Below are 23,243 nucleotides of genomic sequence, written 5' to 3'. Positions count from 1 at the left end.
CACATATAATTGTGTTTGGGAATCCTGTGAAAACACAGTAACTAACAACCATATTCTGTGTGTATTTGTGTCTGCAATAGTTTCAGTGTTTTGTCCATCAGTACATTCCTTGAATTCTAATCTGAGCTTGTTTCACCAATGAATTTCCTCTGTGAATCGACAGAGGAATTTCTGTTTCCCACATCCTTGAAGACAAGAAAGGAAGGATTGCGTTGCCATGGCGTCACCGAGCGAGGGCGATCAGACGGTGCCTGATGGAGAGAGTGAAGAGGAGGCGACTAACGTCAAATCTATTCAGTCCCACTATCTCCGCTGTCCCTCCCCCAGCAGGTAAGCATACGTGGAGACCCACTGCTTTTGTAGTTCTGTAATGGGATTTGACCCACACAGGGCTCTAATAGTGTGTGAAAGACATTTATTTTTCTTCTTCAATTCAGCTTCCAAACATAATTTGGCCAATTCGTAGAGAGTATAGCCATGTCAATAATTATAGTATTTAGAACGTTTTTCATCAGAAGGGCTCACAAGAACTGATTACTGTCACACACTGGCTGATCAGCACTAGACCTGGGTCAAATACATATGTCAAATACGTTCACATACGTGAGGTGAGATATAATAAGCTAAGGTTTCCTACTTCAAAGGAACCAATGGAATAGTCCCAAAAGTGCCAACTCCACCCACCCTGCATGTCACTGGTCAGGCTAAATCAATCACACCTCCAGTATTTGACATTACATACATTTGCCCACCCTGGTCCCTCAGTACTGACCATAGAAATAGGATAGTAATTACAGTTGAAGTCGGAAGTTTACATACACTAGGTTGGAGTCATTAAACTTGTTTTTCAACCACTCCACAAATGTCTTGTTAACAAACTATAGTTTTGGCAAGTCGGTTAGGACATCTACTTTGTGCATGACACAAGTAATTTTTCCAACAATTGTTTACAGACAGATTATTTAACTTATAATTCACTGTATCATAATTCCAGTGGGTCAGAAGTTTACATACACTAAGTTGACTGTGCCTTTAAACAGCTCGGAAAATTCCAGAAAATGATGTCATGGCTTTAGAAGCTTCTGATAGGCTAATTGACATCATTTGAGTCAATTGGAGGTGTACCTGTGGATATATTTCAAGGCCTACCTTCAAACTCAGTGCCTCTTTGCTTGACATCATGGGAAAATCAAAAGAAATCAGCAAAAAATTGTAGACCTCCACAAGTCTGGTTCATCCTTGGGAGCAATTTCCAAATGCCTGAAGGTACCACGTTCATCTGTACAAACAATAGTACACAAGTATAAACACCATGGGACCATGCAGCCATCATACCGCTCAGGAAGGAGATGCGTTCTGTCTCCTAGAGAAACAAAAATAGAACTGTTTGGCCATAATGACCATTGTTATGTTTGGAGGGAAAAGGGGGTCACTTGCAAGCCGAAGAACACCATCCCAACCGTGAAGCACGGGGGTGGCAGCATCATGCTCTGGGGGTGCTTTGCTGCAGGAGGAACTGGTGCACTTCACAAAATAGATGGCATTATGAGGAAGGAAAATTATGTGGATATATTGAAGCAACATCTCAAGACATCAGTCAGGAAGTTAAAGCGTAGTCGCAAATGGGTCTTCCAAATGGACAATGACCCCAAACATACTTCCAAAGTTGTGGCAAAATGGCTTAAGGACAACAAAGTCAAGGTATTGGAGTGGCCATCACAAAACCCTGACCTCAATCCTATAGAAAATGATAAATTATTCTCTCTACTATTATTCTGACATTTCACATTCTTAAAATAAAGTGGTGATCCTAACTGACCTAAGACAGGGAATTTTTACTAGGATTAAATGTCAGGAATTGTGAAAAACTGAGTTTAAATGTATTTGGCTAAGGTGTATGTAAACTTCCAACTTCAACTGTATATGGTTATGACTATGTCTCTACACTTTTGCAGTTTCTCCATGATCTCGGAGTCCAGATTCTCCATGATATCAGGGTCGGATGCCGAGAGCATCTATATGGAGCCCATTCACCTGTCCTCAGCCATAGCTGCCAAACAAATCATCAACGAGGGTGAGACACAGATTCCTTCCACCAACCACACATAACTCACATGCTGTTTTTGTGGCTTGGTGAGTGGATCTGAAAATTATGATTTAAAACATCTAAATGAAAGCTTTCAGATGGGCAGAATACAATGTTTTAAATGCCGTTCACCTAGAGAAGCATGGCTGTCGACAAAGCGAGAGCTTGGGACTATAAGGTTCTATCTGCAAAGAGAGGATTCTGAGATTATTGGCTTTAAAGTTCTGAACCCTCATTGGTTTGAATGGTGTCAGCAGTTTTATCTTGTATTCTTTTGAACTCAACAACATGAATGTAGGTATTTAGACTACTGTATAGGTAGAGAACATTGAACAGAACAAGGCTATGTCAAAAAATGCAGATAGAACCTTATAGTCCCAAGCTCTCGAAAGGTTAAAGAAACTTGAAGAGTGGAACCACAAAGAAAGCCGGGGAAAAACAGCCACCAGTAGTCATGTTTGCTAGTTTACTTTATTCAGAGAGCATCTTGTTTACTTCCTACCTCCAGAGCTACAGTGAGGGAAAGAAGTATTTGATCCCCTGCTGATTTTGTACGTTTGCCCACTGACAAAGACATGATCAGTCTATAATTTTAATGGTAGGTTTATTTGAACAGTGAGAGACAGAATAACAACAAAAAAATCCAGAAAAACGCATGTCAAAAATGTTATAAATTGATTTGCATTTTAATGAGGGAAATAAGTATTTGACCCCTCTGCAAAACATGAATTAGTACTTGGTGGCAAAACCCTTGTTGGCAATCACAGAGGTCAGACGTTTCTTGTAGTTGGCCACCAGGTTTGCACACATCTCAGGAGGGATTTTGTCCCACTCTTCTTTGCAGATCTTCTCCAAGTCATTAAGGTTTCAAGCCTGACGTTTGGCAACTCGAACCTTCAGCTCCCTCCACAGATTTTCAATGGGATTAAGGTCTGGAGACTGGCTAGGCCACTCTAGGACCTTAATGTGCTTCTTCTTGAGCCACTCCTTTGTTGCCTTGGCTGTGGGTTTTGGGTAATTGTCATGCTGGAATACCCATCCACGACCCATTTTCAATGCCCTGGCTGAGGGAAGGAGGTTCTCACTCAAGATTTGACAGTACATGGCGCCGTCCATTGTCCCTTTGATGCGGTGAAGTTGTCCTGTCCCCTTAGCAGAAAAACACACCCAAAGTATAATGTTTCCACCTCCATGTTTGACGGTGGGGATGGTGTTCTTGGGGTCATAGGCAGCATTCCTCCTCCTCCAAACACGGTGAGTTGAGTTGATGCCAAAGAGCTCCATTTTGGTCTCATCTGACCACAACACTTTCACACATTTCTCCTCTGAATCATTCAGATGTTCATTGGCAAACTTCAGACTGGCCTGTATATGTGCTTTCTTGAGCAGGGGGACCTTGCGGGCGCTGCAGGATTTCAGTCCTTCACGGCGTAGTGTGTTACCAATTGTTTTATTGGTGACTATGGTCCCAGCTGCCTTGAGATCATTGACAAGATCCTCCCGTGTAGTTCTGGGCTGATTCCTCACCGTTCTCATGATCATTGTAACTCCACGAGGTGAGATCTTGCATGGAGCCCCAGGCCGAGGGAGATTGACAGTTCTTTTGTGTTTCTTCCATTTGCGAATAATCGCACGAACTGTTGTCACCTTCTCACCAAGCTGATTGGCGATGGTCTTGTAGTCCATTCCAGCCTTGTGTAGGTCTACAATCTTGTCCTTGACATCCTTGGAGAGCTCTTTGGTCTTGGCCATGGTGGAGAGTTTGGAATCTGATTGATTGATTGCTTCTGTGGACAGGTGTCTTTTATACAGGTAACAAGCTGAGATTAGGAGCACACTCTTAAAGGGAGTGCTCCTAATCTCAGCTTGTTACCTGTATAAAAGACACTTGGGAGCCAGAAATCTTTCTGATTGAGAGGGGTCAAATACTTATTTCCCTCATTAAAATGCAAATAAATTTATAACATTTTTGACATGTGTTTTTCTGGATTTTTGTTGTTGTTATTCTGTCTCTCACTGTTCAAATAAACCTACCATTAAAATTATAGACTGATCATTTCTTTGTCAGTGGGCGAACGTACAAAATCAGCAGGGGATCAAATCCTTTTTCCCTCACTGTACTGTATGTTAGGCACATTGTGAGTGCTTGGCTCCAGTATATATTGTATTTGTCCCATAGAGATAAAGCAATTTAGCTGTGTGGTTTTTCCTCTTAAAATTCAATTCAATAGAACTTTATTGTCCCCCGAAGGCCAATTTGGTTGCATTGCATTACACACAACGGGCCACTCTGTCTCGGACAAAACTACTTCTCTTTGGCCTGACAAAGCTACTTACATTACATACAAGGGTTAATTGTATTTAGCTTAAAAAGGAGTTCAATAATCAATCCTAGACACTCCAGAGAGACCTTGAATACATACAGCGTGCACTGCAATGCTCTATTATACTGTAGTTAGAGTAGCCTTCTCTATCTGTTACCTGAGAATACAATGTGTTCATTATGGCAATATCCAGCTAGAGACATCCAAGGCATTATCCATAGCTAGACTGTCTGATTGGGGTAATGCGTTCGCCCACACAACACAATTATGCTCCTATAGCTAACTCTGAATAGATTCCTTTACTTTCTAACAGTGTGTCCCTGCAGCAGCTGCCTATCCTTGACGGATGCTGTCCGTTATGTGACATACTTCTGGTATGGTTTGTAAAGACTGACACAGAGGGTGGTGATTTTTGCAGCACAAAGTTATTTCCTTCAATCTAGCCACTGTGTCTGTAGTCTAATTACACGTTTAAATATGATGAATTATGTAATATTGTGGATTAGGCAGTAGGGTGTGTGTGTGTGTGTGTGTGTGTGTGTGCGTGCGAGTACAGTGATACAATATGAATATGTGTATCTGAATAGTCTCCCTCTCTGGCCTGCTCTTTCCTTTCCTCAGAGCTCCCACAACGGGGTATCACGGCAGAGAGTACCCCAGACAGCATGCTGGAGACAGCGGAACAGCTGATGGTGGAGGACCTGTACAACCGGGTGAAGGACATGATCGACGACCGCAGCCCCTATAACACCCCCTGTGTGATGGACATCCAGCGGGCCATGGTACAGGACCGCCTGGAGGCCCCCAACAACCCCGTGGACGAGGTGTGGAACAACATATTCATCGCTGAGAAGTGAGTCACTCACAGTGCTGTGGAAGTCACTGTATGCAATACATATCCCCCCCCCCCCCACACACACACATGCTCTGCCCTTCAACTTACAGTATTATATGCATAGCTCATGGAACATCATGCCAGCTAGATTTAACCCCACCTCACTTTCACCATAGACTACTTCACTGAGTGTTGATAGATTGACATATAGATAGCTGTTTACCTCCTATGGTATAATTAAGCAATAAGGCCCGAGGGGGTGTGGTATATGGCCAATTTACCACGGCTAAGGGCTGTTCTGATGCACGACGCAACGCAGAGTGCCTGGATACAGCCGTTAGCCGTGGTATATTGGCCATATACCACAAACCCCCGAGGTGCCTTATTGCTATTATAAACTGGTTACCAATGTAATTAGAGCAGTAAAAATAAATGTTTTGTCATACCCGTGGTGTAAGGTATGATATACCACGGATGTCAGCCAATCAGCATTCAGGGCTCGAACCACCCAGTTTATAATATTTTGTAAAAGAGGCCTGTGTATTGCAGTCTGTTTTGGGTCAGTGTACATGTCATGGCTACTCCATGTCCTTACGAGCCATTTCATAACCGTGACTATATGACCACAACAACAACAGCGTTGGTTGTTCCTTCCTCTGTTTTGCAGATCTGTGGCTGTCAATAAAGCTCGTCTGAAGCGCATGGGCATCACCCACATCTTGAACGCTGCCCACGGCACCGGGGTCTACACCGGGGAGGCCTTCTACGCTGGCATGAACATCGGCTACATGGGTATCGAGGTAGATGACTTTGCAGAGTCTGACATCTCCCCTCACTTCAGAACCTGCGCTGAGTTCCTGGATGAGGCCCTGTTGACACACAAGGGTGAGTCAGTGTTCCTTTGTGTGTTCTTATCGGTGGATCAAGGCCCAATCCTAAATGGACCCGCCCTAGACCCCATGCCCTATGCATTTGTAGATCTACCAGGATTTGATTGATGAAAGTAATATGGTGAAACTTCCACCAAGCCTATCAGACAGCAAAGGAGAGCTATTACCAGGATATTAAATGCATACGATATGAACGTCTTCTTGTGTGATCTCATGTTTTTCTCCCATTTCCATTGACGTTGAGTCTGGGCTGACCTGGACGTAGTAGAACCAATGTCTGGATTGTTTGCTTTGGTCTTAGCGGGACCCAGTGATGATGAGCCTTGGAATTCCATCTCTAGACCAATCCAGACTGCTTGGAGTTCCATCTAGATTCTAGACTAATCCATAGACTACTCCTAATTACTCACTCATCATAACCAGGGGTGGCTGTCAGTCTTATTTTAGGGAGGTCACTCAGAGCCAATAGACAGGGATAGCCTAGCTATATCTGGTATCTGTTTAGGCGGGTGAATCATCTTCTAAAGCTTTTCTAATTAAACCCCAAATAGATTAGATCCACTGACCTCTTCTGAGTTAATTAAACACACACATAGCTGTTAAGAATCATGTTAAATGTCAGGCAGTAGTGACTAGTAATCATGTCATTGGTTTGGGTCTGCGTGGGTCTCACAGTCCTTTCCGCTACAGGGAGGGAGTAGGCAGCGTATCACATTTCAAACCTGGCACCTTGGGGGTTATCGTCTCATGGGTTATGATGTCAGAGTTTATAACTGGGGGGTTTACAGTGCTTAGGAGTGACACCGTCACAACTGGAAGGGAATACAGCCCTCTGCTGGTGATAGAGTGTCATTGCAGAGCAGACATCATGCTGGCTCATCCCTTATGTTGCAAATGTATCTTTAATTAACTTTATATAAACCCTGAAAAATAGTTATTTCTTATGTCAAGGGAAACCAATGGAAGTGTGTTTTTGTCTTCTCCTGCAGGCAAGGTTCTAGTGTCCTCCATGATGGGCGAGAGCCGCTCCGCTGTGCTGGTGGCCGCCTACCTCATGATTTTCCAACACATGACCATCATGGAGGCACTGACTGCCCTGAGGAAGAAGCGGCCCATCAACCCCAATGAGGGCTTCCTGAAGCAGCTGCGTCAGTTCAACGAGACGCTACTAGAGGAGCGTGACGACGACGACGACACCCTCAGCCAGTGCTCCGTCATCGACGCCCACGCCCGCGCCCACCTGTTCGACGACGAGGAAAGCATGATAGGTGTGAAGGCCCACCCTATCATGATGGAGGAGGAGGAGGACAGCCAAAGCGTGATGAGTAGCGTGGCCTCGTCCGCCGCAGCCGCCGCCCTTAGGGCCGGTGTTTTCAGAGGGCAACAGACGGGGCTGGAACAGGCAGAGATGACGGAGGACCTTGTCCTGCCTGGAAAAGACGGTGGCGACGGTGGCGACGGTGGGGATGAAGACAGCATGAGCATGATCCGCGAGTGGCAGAGGAGGAACGAGAAGTACCAGAGCGAGGAGTGGTGGGAGCAACAGCTGATGAGCGAGGCTGGGGACGAGGAGTCTCTCCTGGGGGGCATGCGGGGTCCTGGGGCACCAGGGGACGAGGACCTGGAGAGCGTGACCAGCGAGGACGTCCAGGCCATGAAGGAGCGCCTGAAGCGGCGCCCGCGGTGCGCCCCCTCAGACTCAGTGTCCACGGCCAGCTGCAGCAGCTACTCTGACCTGTGGAAGCAGCGTCTGAAGGAGATTGAGGAGCAGGCGGCGGCACGCTACCGCAAGAAGGACGATGACAACGACAGTGAGAGCACGGCGACGGAGGGGACAGAAAAGAAGAAGAAGACAATCGAGGACGACGTGGAGAGCGTGCTCTCGGACACCAGCTCCATGTACAACTTCTGCAAGAGGAACAAGGAGAACCTAACTCCCCTGGAGCGCTGGAGGGTGAAGAGGATCCAGTTTGGCTGGAATAAGAACGATGAAGGGAGGGAGGGGGAGAAAAGAGCCGAGGGTGCAGGGGGCAGTGGGGAGCAGGGAGAGGGCGATGCTGAGGCCCGCACCCTGGCACTGGCGGACGTCAACCTCACAGCCTACCAGACCTGGAAAATGAAGCAGGCGAAGCGGCTTGGAGAGGACAACAAGGCAACAAAAGATGACATTGTGGAGATGAGCCGCGGCGAGGACTCGGCCACAGCCAAGAGGAAACAGAGGCGGGAGGAGCTCCTGGAGCGCTCGCGGAAGACGCTGGAGGAGAGTCAGTCCATGTGTGGCTGGGAGACGGAGAGCTCCATGAGCGGAAGCACCCTTCCGCTCTCTGCCTTCTTCGCCCAGCCCGGCAGCTCGCAAGCTGGAAGCATTGCCAATGATGACAACATGTCCATGTTGAGTGGTAGGTCTTCTGTATCCCAAGCCCACAGCACCAGATCCCAGGCCTCCATGGGCCCAGGAATTCCCCAGGGCATTCCCCAAGTCCCCATGATCCCTGTACCCACAATGCAGGGACCTGGTGGGGAGCCCATGGTCGACCTGTCCAGCATTCAGAACTGGATCGCCAATGTGGTGTCCGAGACCCTCATCCAGAAGGAGCGTGAGATGAGCCTCCCCCCGTCCCAGGCTGGATCGGTGCTCAGTTTTGGTGGGGCATCCAGCGTGGTGGGGCCAGCAAGACGTGGCCTGGACGATGACAAGGCTTCTATGCTGAGTGGAGCGTCCTATTCGAGCTCGCTGGACCATCACGGTGTCGGTGCTGACAGGGCCAAGTCTGTGCTCTCCGGTAGAAGTACTGCTTCTTCTACCAGTAACCTCTCCAGCGTCTCCAGTCTGGGCTCCCGCAGGAGCAAGATCACCACCACCAGCGTGCCCCTCTACAGCCTCTTCGCGGACCAGGTCAACCTCCAGAAGCTGGACTCCATGGACAAGCAGATGCAGTCGGAGATGAGGGACAAGATGGCCTCCTACGGGGTGAAGAAGATCGCCGAAGATAATAAGCGCAGCACACTCTACAAGAAGAAGAAGCCCAAGGACGAGGGTGAAGAGGAGGAAGAGAAGGAGGATGACTATTTAACAGGAAAGACGTCTTTCCCACCTGCCACAGAGAAAAAGAAAGCACCTACGCGAAGCTATGGCCTCTCGGGCTGCCTAAATCTTTCCACCGCTCTGGAGAAAGAAAAGAACACCAGCGTTGACGAATGGCTAACCAACGTCATGCCTCCTTCAAGGAAACCAGCGTCCTATAGTGCAGAAGACGAGGCTGATCCAGGGCCATCTGCCTCTGAGTATAACTTCGGAGGCCGGAGGGACTCGTTTGATGAGGCAGAAGAGGAGGAGTATGAAGTCGCATCCAGATATCGCTCCAGATTCCAGGCAGACACAGAGTCACGTGTACTTGGCGAATTCTCTTCCAACGGCATGGATTCCAGCAGCTACAGGGCTAGAAGATCCTACGCAACCACTGAGGAAGAGGAAAAAGAAGAGGAGAGTTATACATCAAAGAGGAAGTTCACTCATCATTCACAATATGAGAGTGGAGGGGAGACAGAGGGGAGGATAGGAAGGAAGGAGGAAAAGGAGGAGGAAGAAGATGTCGACAGTTTCCTCAGCCAGCTTAGGCAGAGGTCTCGGGCTCGGGCTGAGGCAGAAATGCAGGATGATGATGTCGTAGCCGCTTGGAGGGCACAACAACAATCAAAGTCAAATGGTTACAAAAGCAGTGACTCTTAACCAATCAAAGACAGTCTCACACTTACAGTATGAAAGAAACTCAATCCAATATTAAATATGGACAAATCAATGTTTCTTCAGATAATAACATAAAATTGCACACTTGCTACACATGCTGCCGGTAGTAAATGTGGATTTCTTAGAACATCGCTTGTGATCTTTTTATTCTCAGAAGTGGGGAGGCATGAATAATTCTATAGGTAGTTGTTCTAGATCATTCTGACATGTAAATACTAATATAAATCAAATATCTAAGCTTTAGAATAATAGAAAAGGGAAAATGTGCACTTCGCTTTCTAAACTCAAACGAGTTTATTTCTCATAGTCAATTTTATAATCAAATGCAGACAAAATATTCATATTCAAAATATTTAAAATTGCCTCACTGCATTGCTTGTGCATTTCAAGTACAGTAACACACACAATGCTTGCTGTTTGATGAATTGATTGTAAAATGCAACAACTAACCTACAAAACAATATAAACTAGATTATGAGTTACATGTTCAGGACATAAAATATTTACACGGTACAATTTCTGGAGCACAAACGCAACCCCATTTCAAAGCATTTATAACTGCAATAAATGTTAAAGCAATGATCTGGTTGTTTTTATTTTGTCAATCTCATTCCTCATGCCTGAGGACACTGACCTGGATACTAGTAGATCACATCTTCATGGGAAACATGAGACAGAGTAGAAGGAATTTGGATCATCATGAACCAAATCGCAGAGCACTTTACATTGTAACGGGAAACTCAACATATTCATCACAAAGAACTGGGTGCTTTTAATCACAATATTTTACCCCATGCATACACTCTGCTTGTTATATTATGGGTAGAAGAGTACAGCAAGAGTCAAGACACACATTTGACAAGGCACTCAATATCCTATTGAGCGTCCTTCTAAGCCCGACAAGTGTGGGCATGTACTGTATGCAGTCGCACGCGCCACAAGTTGAAACCAGAAGACACACGCGTGCAAATAACATAGTCAATGTTACTGTTCCACTTTGCAAAGAAAAACATGTTATTACTACTCTCTGCCATGGTTTATTTGTAATGGTGTTATTTTCTCCGATCTGATGATGCCAGGTGAGTGTTAGGCTAGTGACTAGATGGACATGCTAGACTTGCAAAAGTAAAAATGTATATGCAGAACTGAGCTAGAACAAACTTAATTTTAGGATTATGTTAGGGGTGGTGGTTGGTCAGGTATAATAGTTTAAAATCGTGTTTGAGTCTTTTGAAGCGCTGTGGGCCTACTTCCGTTCGGTCTAGCATGGTCAGATAGTGACGACCCGGGTGGGAGGGCTTCTATCGTCGACTGAATGCATTTATTTTAAATATTCAATATGGCTGACGGCGAAGTAATGAGCCAACATGAAAGTTCAGGACCAGGTAATCATTACTACATTTTACATATTCATTTACAGATGATCTTTTACTATGCCCGTCTTCGTGACAAATAAACGAAAAGACCAGCACCATATAGTTGCTGTAGTTTACAATCTTACCCGGCGCGTGTAAGAGGAAAAAAACTAGCCAGGATTGTTGTCGTTCGATGAGAAGACATTCCCTCCTTTGTGTGGCGCGCGTTCCATATTCATAGCCAAAAGTCACAGCGATTTAGCATATTTTATCTGTAATCGGCAACGCTGTTTTGTTGTTTGCGCTAGCTATTTTCACTTGTTTTTCATTTGTAATGGAACATAGCTACAGAAAAAAAGGCAATAGTTAGCTAGCTTCGCTTGCATGGGCACTAGCTAGCATATAGCTAGTTTTACTTCGCTAACTACATTTTGCATATTCATTTATCTCAGAGGTATGCTTCAAATATATATTTTTTAATCTAGTGAGGACTTGATACAACAGTTGCATTAATTCCGTAAATCTATTATTAACAATGCAGTTGGGAAGAGGGGGTTTCCGCTAGGAGGTGATTACTTATTTTCATTACTAGCTAGCTACAGTAACTTGATTGTAGCAATGAACACAGTCAATATTTTGGGTACTGTATTAACCAGCTCGCGCCTGCGCGCGAACGAGGAATGATTAAAACCCATGGAAACATTGACATCTTTTATAGCATAGTTCTCCTAACTTCTCATCAATATTTGAAGTAAAACTAAAACTTTTTTGATTAAATGTAAAACAGCTGGTAGTGGAGTTTACCACTGCACGTTTGCAACTCTGTGGTCACAGGCAAGGCAAGTACCTGTACCAAGTTCCAGACCCCTTGGCCTGGATAGGTCACAGACTAGCTATCGGGTTGAATACTTTTTGGCCAAACAATGCTTCTGTTCGCAACTGGTTTGTTCTGTTTGCTAGTGAAAGCAGACTGAAATTGAAATGGTCCAAGCTTGTCTTCATTTGTGTCTTCCCCTCTAGGCCTACAGCCTGAGCTACTGGCTAGCCAGTGGAATAATTTGGATGATTGTATCGGGTTGTCCTAGTACTAGCTCAGCCTTTATTTTCTGAAGAGGAAATGTGACACCGTTGAGTAACAGACCTCCTCATTAGCCACCCCACGGTGCACTAGTACTAGAGGTTGGTGTGAGAGCAAAGTGTTGTTGCTCAAATCTGCTTCTGTGGATCTCATGTAGACTACTCATCATATAGGCTACCTATCAGTTGAAGTCTCTTCTAAAACAATCACATTTTTTACTTAGCCTATTCCTTTCCCATTTCTGCTTTTACTACTGTCTAGTCCTGTAATTGTCTACCTGAAGGTAAATGACTTCAGATACAATGTTACAGCGTGTCAAAGACGTGAGTGTCAGGGCCTCCAATGGTCAGGAGGAATATTATGCAGTGTTTTTCAGCTCCAATTTGACAGAATATTATCAATGTTTTGCATATTTTGGATGTCTGTTATTTGAATATGCCGAATTTTCTCTGCCGCCTCCTCAGTCTCCTGGCTCTCTCTTTCCCTTCTCTCTCTCCTCCCGCTCACTCTCTCTCCCGCGCACTCTCTCCCTTATCTACTTTGCATTATGCATTTGGGCTTTCAATAACATGAAAGCATAATTCATTGCTAATCTGAAATTCTATTAATTGAATATTTTGCATAATGCTTTGTGTGCCAATTAGGTTTATGGAACTCTAGCATTAGCAAAATACAAGGCTCGTATCCACGACTTTCTGCTGAAGCTCAAACGTTTTCAATGTAGGCATACAGCCATCAGTTTCATATGCAAATTCAATGTCATATATGCTTTGTTTTGGAGATTTACCATTGAAGAGAAGGCCATGATAATGGTTTGAGTAGGCCTACACTCACACCTTCATGTCTTGGATTTGAAAGCTAAGTTTACTATCAGTTTGTTATCAAATGGCAAAGTGGGGCGTACAGCTTGGAAGTAATTTATCCCCCTCTCCCTCAAATTATAAGAGTTGCATTTGGCTTATAATTGGTGTGTGTGGGTATGTGTGCGTGTACATCTGTGTGTGTGGGAGAGAGTGCGCACGAGAGTGAACTTGTTTGGCACATGCCACGCACTCCTTAAAAGCTATCCAATTAATATGCAAATTAGCTGATAAATATTTATAGAGATTTCTTTTGAATTATGCAGAAAGCGTTCGGAGCTCTGTGTGAAATGAATTGCTCGCAGCAACTTCAAAGCGGGCGCCTCGGCTTAATGAGAAACGGGGGGCTGAATTTGCATATGGCTCTAATCAGCTGAATACTGATTACGCTGCTTCGTTACGGGCTACGCTGACAGCTGCACTCTTTGTTTCTGTTCCATTCCACAGGGAGGGAGGAACTGTTTGCCACACTCTTGTTGATTGTGGAAGTGAGCGAGGTGGTGTGCCGAGCAGCTAGTTGTTACTGTGAGCGAGAGGCGGTGTGCCGAGCAGCTAGTTGTTACTGTGAGCGAGAGGCGGTGTGCCGAGCAGCTAGTTGTTACTGTGAGTGAGAGGCGGTGTGCCGAGCAGCTAGTTGTTACTGTGAGTGAGAGGCGGTGTGCCGAGCAGCGAGTTGTTACTGTGAGAGAGGCGGTGTGCCGAATAGCTAGCTGTTACAGTGAGTGAGAGAGAACACTAGACAGATCTCCTCCAGTTGTGTTCTGTTTATCACACCTGGCTGTGCCAGTCTTGTCTGGGTTCTAATTGCTCCTGGTCAGTGGGCCCAACTGAGCGGGGTCAGTGCCAGCGTTGCTGGCCTGGATGGCATGCCGGTGAAGCCACAGACTGTGGACTCTGCAATAGCCGGTGAGCAGAGCAGTGTGAGAGATCTGTTCCATTATCCACACTAACATACCACTTGAATGAAGCAATGTTTTGGGTTTGGATACAGTGCTATTCAACTGGTATGCTAGTAGTATGGGTATTAGACCACGTGTCGTGACAATAGACTATTCCAGAACACCTGTGATGGTTTGTGGAATTTGACACTTGTTTATTCTTTGAATTTGGCATTTTCTTTTTTTCGTTTGTGTTTTGTGAAGGCATAGATTGAACTAGCTGTCCAAAATACTGTTTGATCTACCACCCTATAGAAGTGGGATTTTCCGAGCCGTCTGGTAAGCTAAGACTCTATTTTTCCTCTCTCTCTGTTTCAGACTCAGTAATCAACCTGTCAGCATCCAGTAAAAGCACTATGGAGAACGGGGACATAGTCAAAGGTGAGTTCCTACAACCTTTTTTTGATTACAGCTAGTGCCTTTAGTATGTAATGGAATACGTGTTTCTTGAAATGAGCTTGGCCCTCTTTATATATTATAGCCTGTTTCATTTCCATCACAGAAAATTATTCCTGAACTGACTTGAGATTCGATGGTGTTGTCCTCGGTGCGGTACTGTGGTAACAGAGTAGTAACAACCTTGAGGCTTTGAGGCTGTATATTTGGTCCAATGTAAAGATGTATGTTGGAGGATTTTGACTGTATTGTTCTGACTGACCGCCCATCTCTCTAGGCGTGCTGACCAATGGCCGGGACTCTCAAAAGCAGACGGTCATGTCCCTCACCAACGCACAGTCACAGGCTCTGCTGCAACAGGTAACACACACACTCCCACGCATTGCTCGTATTTTTTATTTATTTAACAAAAGCCAGAAATGCTCATTTGCATAGTTTTTGTCTCTAATACTCTACAAGCCAACAGTCAGTTAGCTCAGTAGCCAACATGGTGCTTTCACATTCGTTCTGAGAAATGTTGCGTTCTGACCGGCCAAATGAATCCTAACACCAAGGCAAGACGGATAAGACCCCGTCCCCTTGGCTACTCAAGGGGTCCATTCATTGCATTCATTGCGTCCAGCGTTGCCATGGCGATGCCTTTAGCCCGTTACCCTGGCACCAGCTCGGAACTAGCCGTTAAAAAGGAAGTACAGCTGCCTGGCATGCCTCCTCTCCCTGAAACAAAAAACCAGTGCGCTGCATGCTAATTAGCCCACTCCAACTGTCGCTTAGAAACAGGTGGGGGAGAATATGCAAATGTCTGCCAATTTACATGCGCCTCATAACCAGTCTTTGATTATCATACTCCCACCTCCTCTCTCGCTTGCTCACCCTCTCTCTCTCGCTCTGCAGTCATATCCCCATAGGTTGCACTGGCTTTTTACAATTTAAAAGTAGTCGGGTTTAAGCCACAGATTAAATCTCTGATACACACCTACACACACCCTTTTATCTGTTTTACTCACTCTCTCCCTCAATCTCTTTTCTCTCTCTCTCTCTCTCTCCCTCCCTCCCTCCCTCCCTCAATCTCTTCCTCCCTCCCTCCCTCAATCTCTTCTCTCTCTCCCTCCCTCAATCTCTTCTCTCTCTCAATCTCTTCTCTCTCTCTCCCTCCCTCAATCTCTTCTCTCTCTCTCTCCCTCCCTCCCTCAATCTCTTCTCTCTCTCTCCCTCCCTCAATCTCTTCTCTCCTCTCTGTCTGTCTGTCTGTGTAGTTGACCCTGTCTCCAGCGCAGCAGCAGCTGTTTCTCCAGCAGGCTCAGGCCCAGCTCCTTGCAGCAGCCGTTCAGCAGCACTCTGCCAGCCAGGCCCAGAACAGCAGCACCACGGGGGCCGCCATCTCTGCCTCCGCAGCCACCCCCATCACCACCCAACTCCCACTCTCCCAGCCCATACACATCACTCCTGTAAGAGATCTACTGTAGTGTCACACACTGACTCATACTTGTCACACACTGGCTCATACTTGTCACACACTGGCTCATACTTGTCACACACTGGCTCATACTTGTCACACACTGGCTCATACTTGTCACACACTGGCTCATACTTGTCTAACACGGACTCATACTTGTCTAACACGGACTCATACTTGTCTAACACTGGCTCCTCTCTCTCAGCTCCAGCAGCAGGGCCTGCAGCAGTTTGTGTTGGTCCAGCCAGGTCATTCCATGGCCACCCAGCTACAGCCACAGTTCTTCATCTCCCAGACTGCACAGGGACAGCCCAGTATGTTTCAGTATCATAGTAAGCTATACACCAGCACTGAAGTAGTTTCACGTTTCAGGACCTTTCACTAAACTGTCTCTCATTCGACAGATCTCCTGCAAGCCCAACATGTTCTCACTCAACTACCTCAGAGCCAAGCCAACCTCCTACAGACTCCAACCATCACAATCGCCCCACAGGTCAGGGGAAGCACACACACCTTTTAGGGGCTGTGGGTTGTTTCAGGACAGGAACACAGACCATGCACGTCTCTCGTCTCTTCATCCCTCTGTCTTGCTCTCCTATCACACAGCCGGCCACGCCCACGCGGACCACCCCTGGCCAGACTCCGCCCCCTAAGGGTCTGGGCACGCCCACTCTGGAGGACGCCAATGATCTGGAGGAGCTGGAGATTTTCTCCAAGGCCTTCAAACAGAGGAGGATCAGACTAGGCTTCACCCAGGTATGGCCAAGGGACTCAGGACTGGCTTCCACTGGAATATACTCAGAATGGATAGGATTTTATTTTTTGTGTGTGTGATCAATTATTTTATCCAAAACGTAGGATATTTTCCCCTCAGTATTTTACGATAGACAATTACATACAAACAAGATATGAAAGAGTTCCATGGATTGCATTTATTGTTCTTCTGCTTTTTTTCTAAATACTCAAAGTGCTTCAAACTACATTTTAAGGAAGGGAACTCACCCTATATACTACCAACCTGGTTGATGTCACATTCTTACTTTGCCTGCGTCCTCTATCCCTCTCTTCTCCCTCCAGGGTGACGTGGGGCTGGCCATGGGGAAGCTGTATGGTAATGACTTCAGCCAGACCACCATCTCCCGCTTTGAAGCACTCAACCTGAGCTTCAAGAATATGTGCAAGCTCAAACCGCTACTGGAGAAGTGGCTCAATGATGCAGGTTGGTCCTCATAAGGGAGGTGTGCGGGAGTATGTGTGGGAGAGTCTGTGTTGAATTTTTTAGTTGTTGCCGTCATTATGTAAATCTTTAGATTTGGATAGTGTATCTGAGAGTTTTTCGGACTCTGTGTTTGCTGACCCACTCTCCTTGTCCCCCTGGCTGCAGAGAATGTGAGCTCAGAGTCCAGCCCGAGCCTCAGTCCCCTGGGCTCTGGCCACGGCTCACCCAGCCTGGCTTCTGACCTCATCAACCGGCGCCGCAAGAAGAGGACCAGCATCGACACCAACATCCGCGTGGCCCTGGAGAAGAGCTTCCTCCAGGTAAGACCTGGTTCTAACAAAGAAGATTGTACGTGTTCAGAAGAGATTTAGGTGACTTTTAGAATAGCTTGACGCAAATGAGGGATGTTTGACATTACGCCGTGCATTTAGAAGTAGTCGGGGTGTCTACAGACAACTGCCAGCTCTAGGTGTCTACTTTCCCTTCCTGATGTGGAGTCTGGTGCTCTTTGTCCCCTTACAGCAAAACCAGAAGCCGTCGTCAGACGAGATCTCCCTGATAGCAGACCAGCTGAACATGGAGAAGGAGGTGGTCCGGGTGTGGTTCTGTAACCGCCGGCAGAAGGAGAAGCGGATCAACCCTCCCAGCAGCTCAGCTTTCCACAAGTCCATCTTCTCGTCCCCCACTACTGCCAGCCTGGTGAACACTGTACCCCAGACCACTGTGACCGTCACCCCCTCTCTGCCTGTCACCAGCTTCAGCCTCACAGGTACGTGTGTATTTTGGTAGTCTTGGATGTACTTGTCTGATCTTTGCCGTTAATCTCTTCTGTGATGGCAAAGCCCAGTGGCAAGTGTGCCCTCTGTTCATCTCTATGGGTCCATATACATGGAGGCTATAACCAGAACTGGCAGCTCGAGAGAGATTTTGAATGAAAATAGGAAATCTGTGCAGATGTTTGGCTTACATTATATTTGCTAATTAAGCTGCCCATATACTGTATAGCGCAGCATTTGTAGACTAGCACAGGAAAGCAGCGCCATGGATGAAAGGAGAAACTAGTGATCAAAGCTGAGTTAGTAAGTAGCCTATCTTCGGTACAGCGCGCTGCTCGCCTCGCTCTCTGACAGTCACACTGTGAGGTTTTGAGATATTTTTCCTGAAAGTAACGCAAAGTAATATAATTAAGCAATAAGGCCCGAGAGGGTGTGGTATATGCCCAATATACCACGGATAAGGGCAGTTCTTATGCAAGATGCAACACAGAGTGCCTGGATACAGCCCTTAGCCGTGGTATATTGGATATATACCACAAACCCCAGAGGTGACTTATTGCTATTATAAACTGGTTACCAACGTAATTAGAGCAGTAAAAATACATGTTTTGTCATACCCATGGTATACATCTTTTTTTTTGGTCTGATATACCATGGCTTTCAGCCAATCAGCATTCTGGGCTCGAACCACCCAGTTTCTAACAAGTAATATAACATGTTAATGTCCATCCATTACTTTTGTTAAATGTAATGAGTAATACGACTTTTTCAAGTAACTAATCCCAACACTGATAGGTAGTAGCAGTTCGACATTAGTTGATCCAGACTAAGATCATGGGAATTACCAGGGACCTCACGATACGATATTATCACCATACTTAGGTGCCGATAGGATATGTTATGCGATTCTCACGATTCTGTATGTATTGCGATTTGATACTGTGATTATATTGCGATTCGATGTTCCAAACATATTGCTCACCATATGTCTGCTGCAGAGGGCCGAGAGAGCCATGAGAAAACAACAAGTTTTGATCAATCGGTGAAATCAAACCTATTTAGAAAGAAGATGGAGAACAAGCTATGAAGTACAAATACTGGAGTTTTAGTGCTGGTACAGCAAACTAGTGCAAAAATAATATTGTGATATTGTCAAAACAATACGATATGTTGTCAAATTATATCCCGACTGTAACTGTATTTTTGTTTTCCTCATCACTAAAGGTGATGCAGATTTGTCTTTTGTCCTGTAGTTATTTAATTGATGTTGATAGTATATTATTATATGGTGTAATATTGACCATCCTGTGTTCTAGGCACGACCCTGGCATCAGCCACCAGCAACACAGCATCCGTCATCTCCAGCACCCATACAGTCCCCTCTATGTCCCTCACACCCTCCTCCTCCGTGACAACCATGTCACAGCCAGCCGTTACCATGACGCAGGCGGGGCAGATGCTCTACAGCAACGGAGGGGGTCTGGCAGCAATGGCGGCTGCAGCGGCGGGAATCAGCCCGAGTCTCATGCCCTCATCGCAGTTCAACACAGGGTGAGGCTCACACAGACACAAAGTGCTGTTTCCACTCAGTATCTATGTGAAAAATATGTATTGTATGTCCATTATCACGTAGCTGACTCATTACTCCTCCAGGGGGGCTTTACTGAACCTAACCACTGGAGGTTTTGGAGGAGCACTAGCCACCATCCAAGGTGTGTTGAGTGGCAAGTACACCCCGCTACTATACCCCTTTATATACATACTTAAATGTGTTCCTTTCTTGCTTGTTTCTCATTAGAGCTTTGAATAGGGTTGTTTTTGTTACAAGAAGTGAAGTGGAAACCTTGCTTTCTCTTGTCTTATCAGGGAGAAATTATCCCCAGTCACTATGATAGTCTAACCTTCCCTCCTCCTTCCTCTCACAGCTCTGGCCTCCAGCGGGTCCTTCCCCATCACCACCCTGGACGGGAACGGGAACCTGCTATTCGCTAACACCAGCACGTCCGGCTCCGCCCCCAGCATGGTGAACACGCCCCTCTTCCTGAACCCCCAGAGCATGTCCTTATTGGCTAGTAACCCTGTCAGCTTCATCCCCGCTAGTGCCCTCAACCTGCAACTCACCGCCGGCACCAACACCATCACCACGGCAACCACACCAGTCAACACCATCGTCAGAGCCTCTAAGGCCCAATGAATTAACTTGCGGTCGCGTCCATCCCCATATCTTCATTGGTCGTTATTTAATCTTTGTTCATTTTGCTACCACCAAAAAGTTGTTGGAAAAATATTCTTAAGATGTTTTCCTCCCTATCTCTGCCACAAGGGGTCCTATCGGTCCTTTCAAAGATTGATTGAGGTTAGGGAATAGCATCTATTATTATTTTTTTCCTCAGAACTGCTTCTAAAACCAAAAATGTGCTTTTTGTTTTTATTTTACTGAGTATTGAATGAAATTGACACTGTTTAACTTTCTAGAGAGATTTCATGATCTGTGTTAGGTTCTCTGATTTTTAGTTTTATTTGAGGGTGTGTTGTACAGGCCTTGACCGTTGACATCAGATTTATAACTAAAGATTAGATTTCTCTCTTGCTTGTTTTTCATGTTATCTAAAAAGGTTAGTTGTGTGCTCTCTGATATTTGCCGTTTGTACATTTTCTGGTAATTTTTCAAAACTTTTATTAAAAGTTTTGTTGCTTTAACACGGTTTTCAACATAGTTCCAACTCTTTAAAAGGAATCACTAGACAGTGAGAGAGCCTGGAAGCAGGCTTGCTATGGAAGAGCATTACGGCAGTCTCTGGGAAGAGTTAAAAACAAACAGCGGACTTCAAGAGGACTTGGAATGTCCTTTATCCAACCAAAAAACGTAGTGTACTAGTGGAACGTAGCATAGGGATTTATCTAAAGGACCTCTCTCCAGAGCGGGGGAGATTAATGCAATATTTTGAAGGGGACTTTCCAAAGACTAACACAGATGTTTCTCTCTGATATTCTCCTCCCTTATGCCGAGGTCTATAGAAGACTGAGGCAGGATACCAAAAAGAGCGGATGGAGAAGGTAGGGTGAGGTGTCAGTAGTATAGTGGGGTTGCATGGCCCATACTGGATCTCTGCCTTGGATTACATAGCATGATGAGGTCAATAAGATATTTACAAGAGTAATGATCTTGATGTAGTACTCAGGACAGCCATTTCCCAGTGAGTCACTGCATGTACAAGTTAAAGTGGAGATTGTCCAGGTCTGGCCTTCAGAGCTTATTCCTTCTCGTAAAACCAAATATGCTGCCACTAAAGCCCTGGGTACTGCAATCAGTACTGACTCAACATAATGTATTGAAATACCTCAGCAGCAAGAAAAAAAAGACAAACAGTCGAGCAAAACTGAAACCATAAACTCCAAGAATGTAGAAATGTTTACCTGTTTTTTTTGTAGCTTTGCTGTACGTTTGAAACGGAGGCTGCAGCAGAGAATCACATCTTGATACACATGAGCTGACTCCACATGCACAGTAACTGCAGTGTCCAGTACTACTACTATTATGTAATATATTCATGGAAATGGTAGTTGGTTCTTGTCTGATCCTACATACCAAAGCATTAGATCTTTCATTTTGTAGCTGGTTTGATGGGTAGATCTTCTTGATGGTGTTTGTTATGGTGGTTTCCTGCAAAGCCTTATGGGAAACGTAGTTGTATCTGCTTACTTGAGTCTTTTTGTTATGGGTTTTCTCTGCTATTTTGAAGTTTTTTAAATATGTATCTGAGGGACATATGGGATGATTTTTACTTTACTTCTAGCGCTCTATATTCACACAAGTAATATATAAATGAAATATTCCTGTTTTTATATCTGAACTAGTAGGGTCCTGTAATTGAATGTAGTGCATTATCTAACATCCTCTCTAGGATAGAAATGTTTTAGTGTGACTCTGGACCAAAGTAAACCAGAGGGTGTGGACGGATGTTTCTGTCCTTTTGTCTGTTGATTTGCAGTTTATTTGATTTAACAATTTAAAATGCATGAAAAATGTCAGACCTGTTGAGGATATAAACACAGTCTAAATCCTTGTTTCCATTGTGGTCCTCTTGTAACTAAGGAAACGTACTCTGAAGCTGTCTTGCATTTTGTTTTTGACTTTTTTGTATGAGCTTTTCTCTCTCAAATGTTTTCAATCCAGAAGTTGTTTTCACAATTTGTACCATTACATTTGTTTTATGCCATTGTATGTTTACATCACAAGGGAGAAAATCTTTTTTTTATTTTTTATGGATCATATATATGGTATCTGCAGACTACTACTTGTATGTTAATGCAGGTTATAAAACAACCTGTTTGTAAGGCTTTGCTGACATCCTAACTGATGGTTCTAGTCTTGGGGATGGACAGGCTGGCTAGTGCTGGGTTCATCTGTGACTGTTGGCATATTCAACACCAGGAGGCAGCATCTCTCAAAAGAAACCAAAAACTAAAGTCATAACGCTCTACCACACACATTTAGATCAGCGGTGCTGCTATCCTTTGTAGTCCCTTTACCTGAATGTTGTGCAGTTAGTCATCACATCTCTTACACGTTGTGTTAGTTTTGTTTGTACACCAAGAAATGCAGGGGTTGGCAACATACGGCCCGAGGAAGGTTTGAGGAAAAAACACTCCAGGGCACTTTTGAACGTCTAAAACTAGAAAATATGTAAATAATTATAATGGACCTATAAGTTTAAAAATAACTGCAATTTTTCTGGACCACAAATTGCATTTGACGAACAAATAGGACCCCAAAAATATGTGCGGCCTTCCACTGGATTTTGGAATCCCTATGTGGCTCTCGAGCCGAAATTATTACCCACCGCTGAACATTTGTTTGTTTCTACATCAAGTAGAGGGTATATATGTTCCTCCAGCTGTATTCCAAAGCAGAATCCCGTTAAATGTTCAATCTACACAAATACCAAAGAATACTCTGGCCGGGATTCAATCCGATCTCGGGTTATAAGCATCGCGGTTTTTAAAGGCAATTTCTGATTGAGCCGGCATATGCAGCATTTACCGGGAATGGCAGGGAACATTGCCTTTAAAAGCCGCCATAGGTATATATCCCGGGACCGGATTGAATCCCGGCCTCTGTGACGGTCTTTCCCACTCTCTTAACGCTCGTCTTTCTAGTCTCGTCCCTACAGCGTATTTATACTGTAGTAGACCGATACAGAACTAAGCACTGGCATCCAAAGCGTAATGTATATTTTGGTACATTTCAGGGAAGATATCATCGAGCAGAAAATGTGTTG

General features: G+C 45.1%; 2 protein-coding genes across 4 annotated transcripts; both read left to right on the top strand.

Annotated features, from left to right (window-relative positions):
• Positions 1-217: 217 nt before the first annotated feature.
• Positions 218-9,865, top strand: LOC311109651 (serine/threonine/tyrosine-interacting-like protein 2; the record flags this gene model as incomplete). Its single annotated transcript, XM_084152606.1, has 5 exons — positions 218-330; positions 1,956-2,074; positions 5,032-5,263; positions 5,913-6,130; positions 7,125-9,865. The coding sequence occupies 5 exons, from the start codon at positions 218-220 to the stop codon at positions 9,863-9,865; spliced, it is 3,423 nt and encodes a 1,140-aa protein (XP_084008732.1).
• Positions 9,866-11,185: 1,320 nt separating this feature from the next.
• Positions 11,186-22,028, top strand: LOC311109765 (POU domain, class 2, transcription factor 1-like). 3 transcript variants are annotated; one of them, XM_084152745.1, is made up of 13 exons: positions 11,186-11,268; positions 14,433-14,495; positions 14,788-14,870; positions 15,767-15,958; positions 16,172-16,280; positions 16,371-16,459; positions 16,573-16,722; positions 17,044-17,185; positions 17,351-17,505; positions 17,708-17,954; positions 19,278-19,512; positions 19,615-19,685; positions 19,887-22,028. In XM_084152745.1, the coding sequence occupies exons 1-13, from the start codon at positions 11,223-11,225 to the stop codon at positions 20,153-20,155; spliced, it is 1,851 nt and encodes a 616-aa protein (XP_084008871.1). In that variant the 5' UTR covers positions 11,186-11,222; the 3' UTR covers positions 20,156-22,028. The 3 variants fall into 3 exon arrangements, with proteins under 3 accessions (XP_084008871.1, XP_084008870.1, XP_084008869.1); XM_084152744.1 differs by having other exon boundaries at positions 16,172-16,298; positions 19,615-19,673; XM_084152743.1 differs by having other exon boundaries at positions 16,172-16,298.
• The last annotated feature ends 1,215 nt before the right edge of the window (positions 22,029-23,243 follow it).

This window comes from Coregonus lavaretus, assembly GCF_964263955.1.
Source record: "Coregonus lavaretus genome assembly, chromosome: 35".
In the NCBI taxonomy this organism is placed as follows: domain Eukaryota; kingdom Metazoa; phylum Chordata; class Actinopteri; order Salmoniformes; family Salmonidae; genus Coregonus; species Coregonus lavaretus.
Note: the sequence above shows the minus strand (reverse complement) of the source record. Positions and strands in the feature narration are given on the sequence as shown.

What these genes read in the sequence shown, in the direction of transcription:
- LOC311109765 (XM_084152743.1), top strand. Translation starts at nt 11,223, where the DNA reads ATGGCTGACGGCGAAGTAATGAGCCAACATGAAAGTTCAGGACCAG. An exon ending in ACATGAAAGTTCAGGACCAG is followed by an intron (nt 11,269 to 14,432) that starts GTAATCATTACT and finishes TCTCTGTTTCAG; the next exon opens with ACTCAGTAATCAACCTGTCA. An exon ending in CCATCACAATCGCCCCACAG is followed by an intron (nt 16,460 to 16,572) that starts GTCAGGGGAAGC and finishes CCTATCACACAG; the next exon opens with CCGGCCACGCCCACGCGGAC.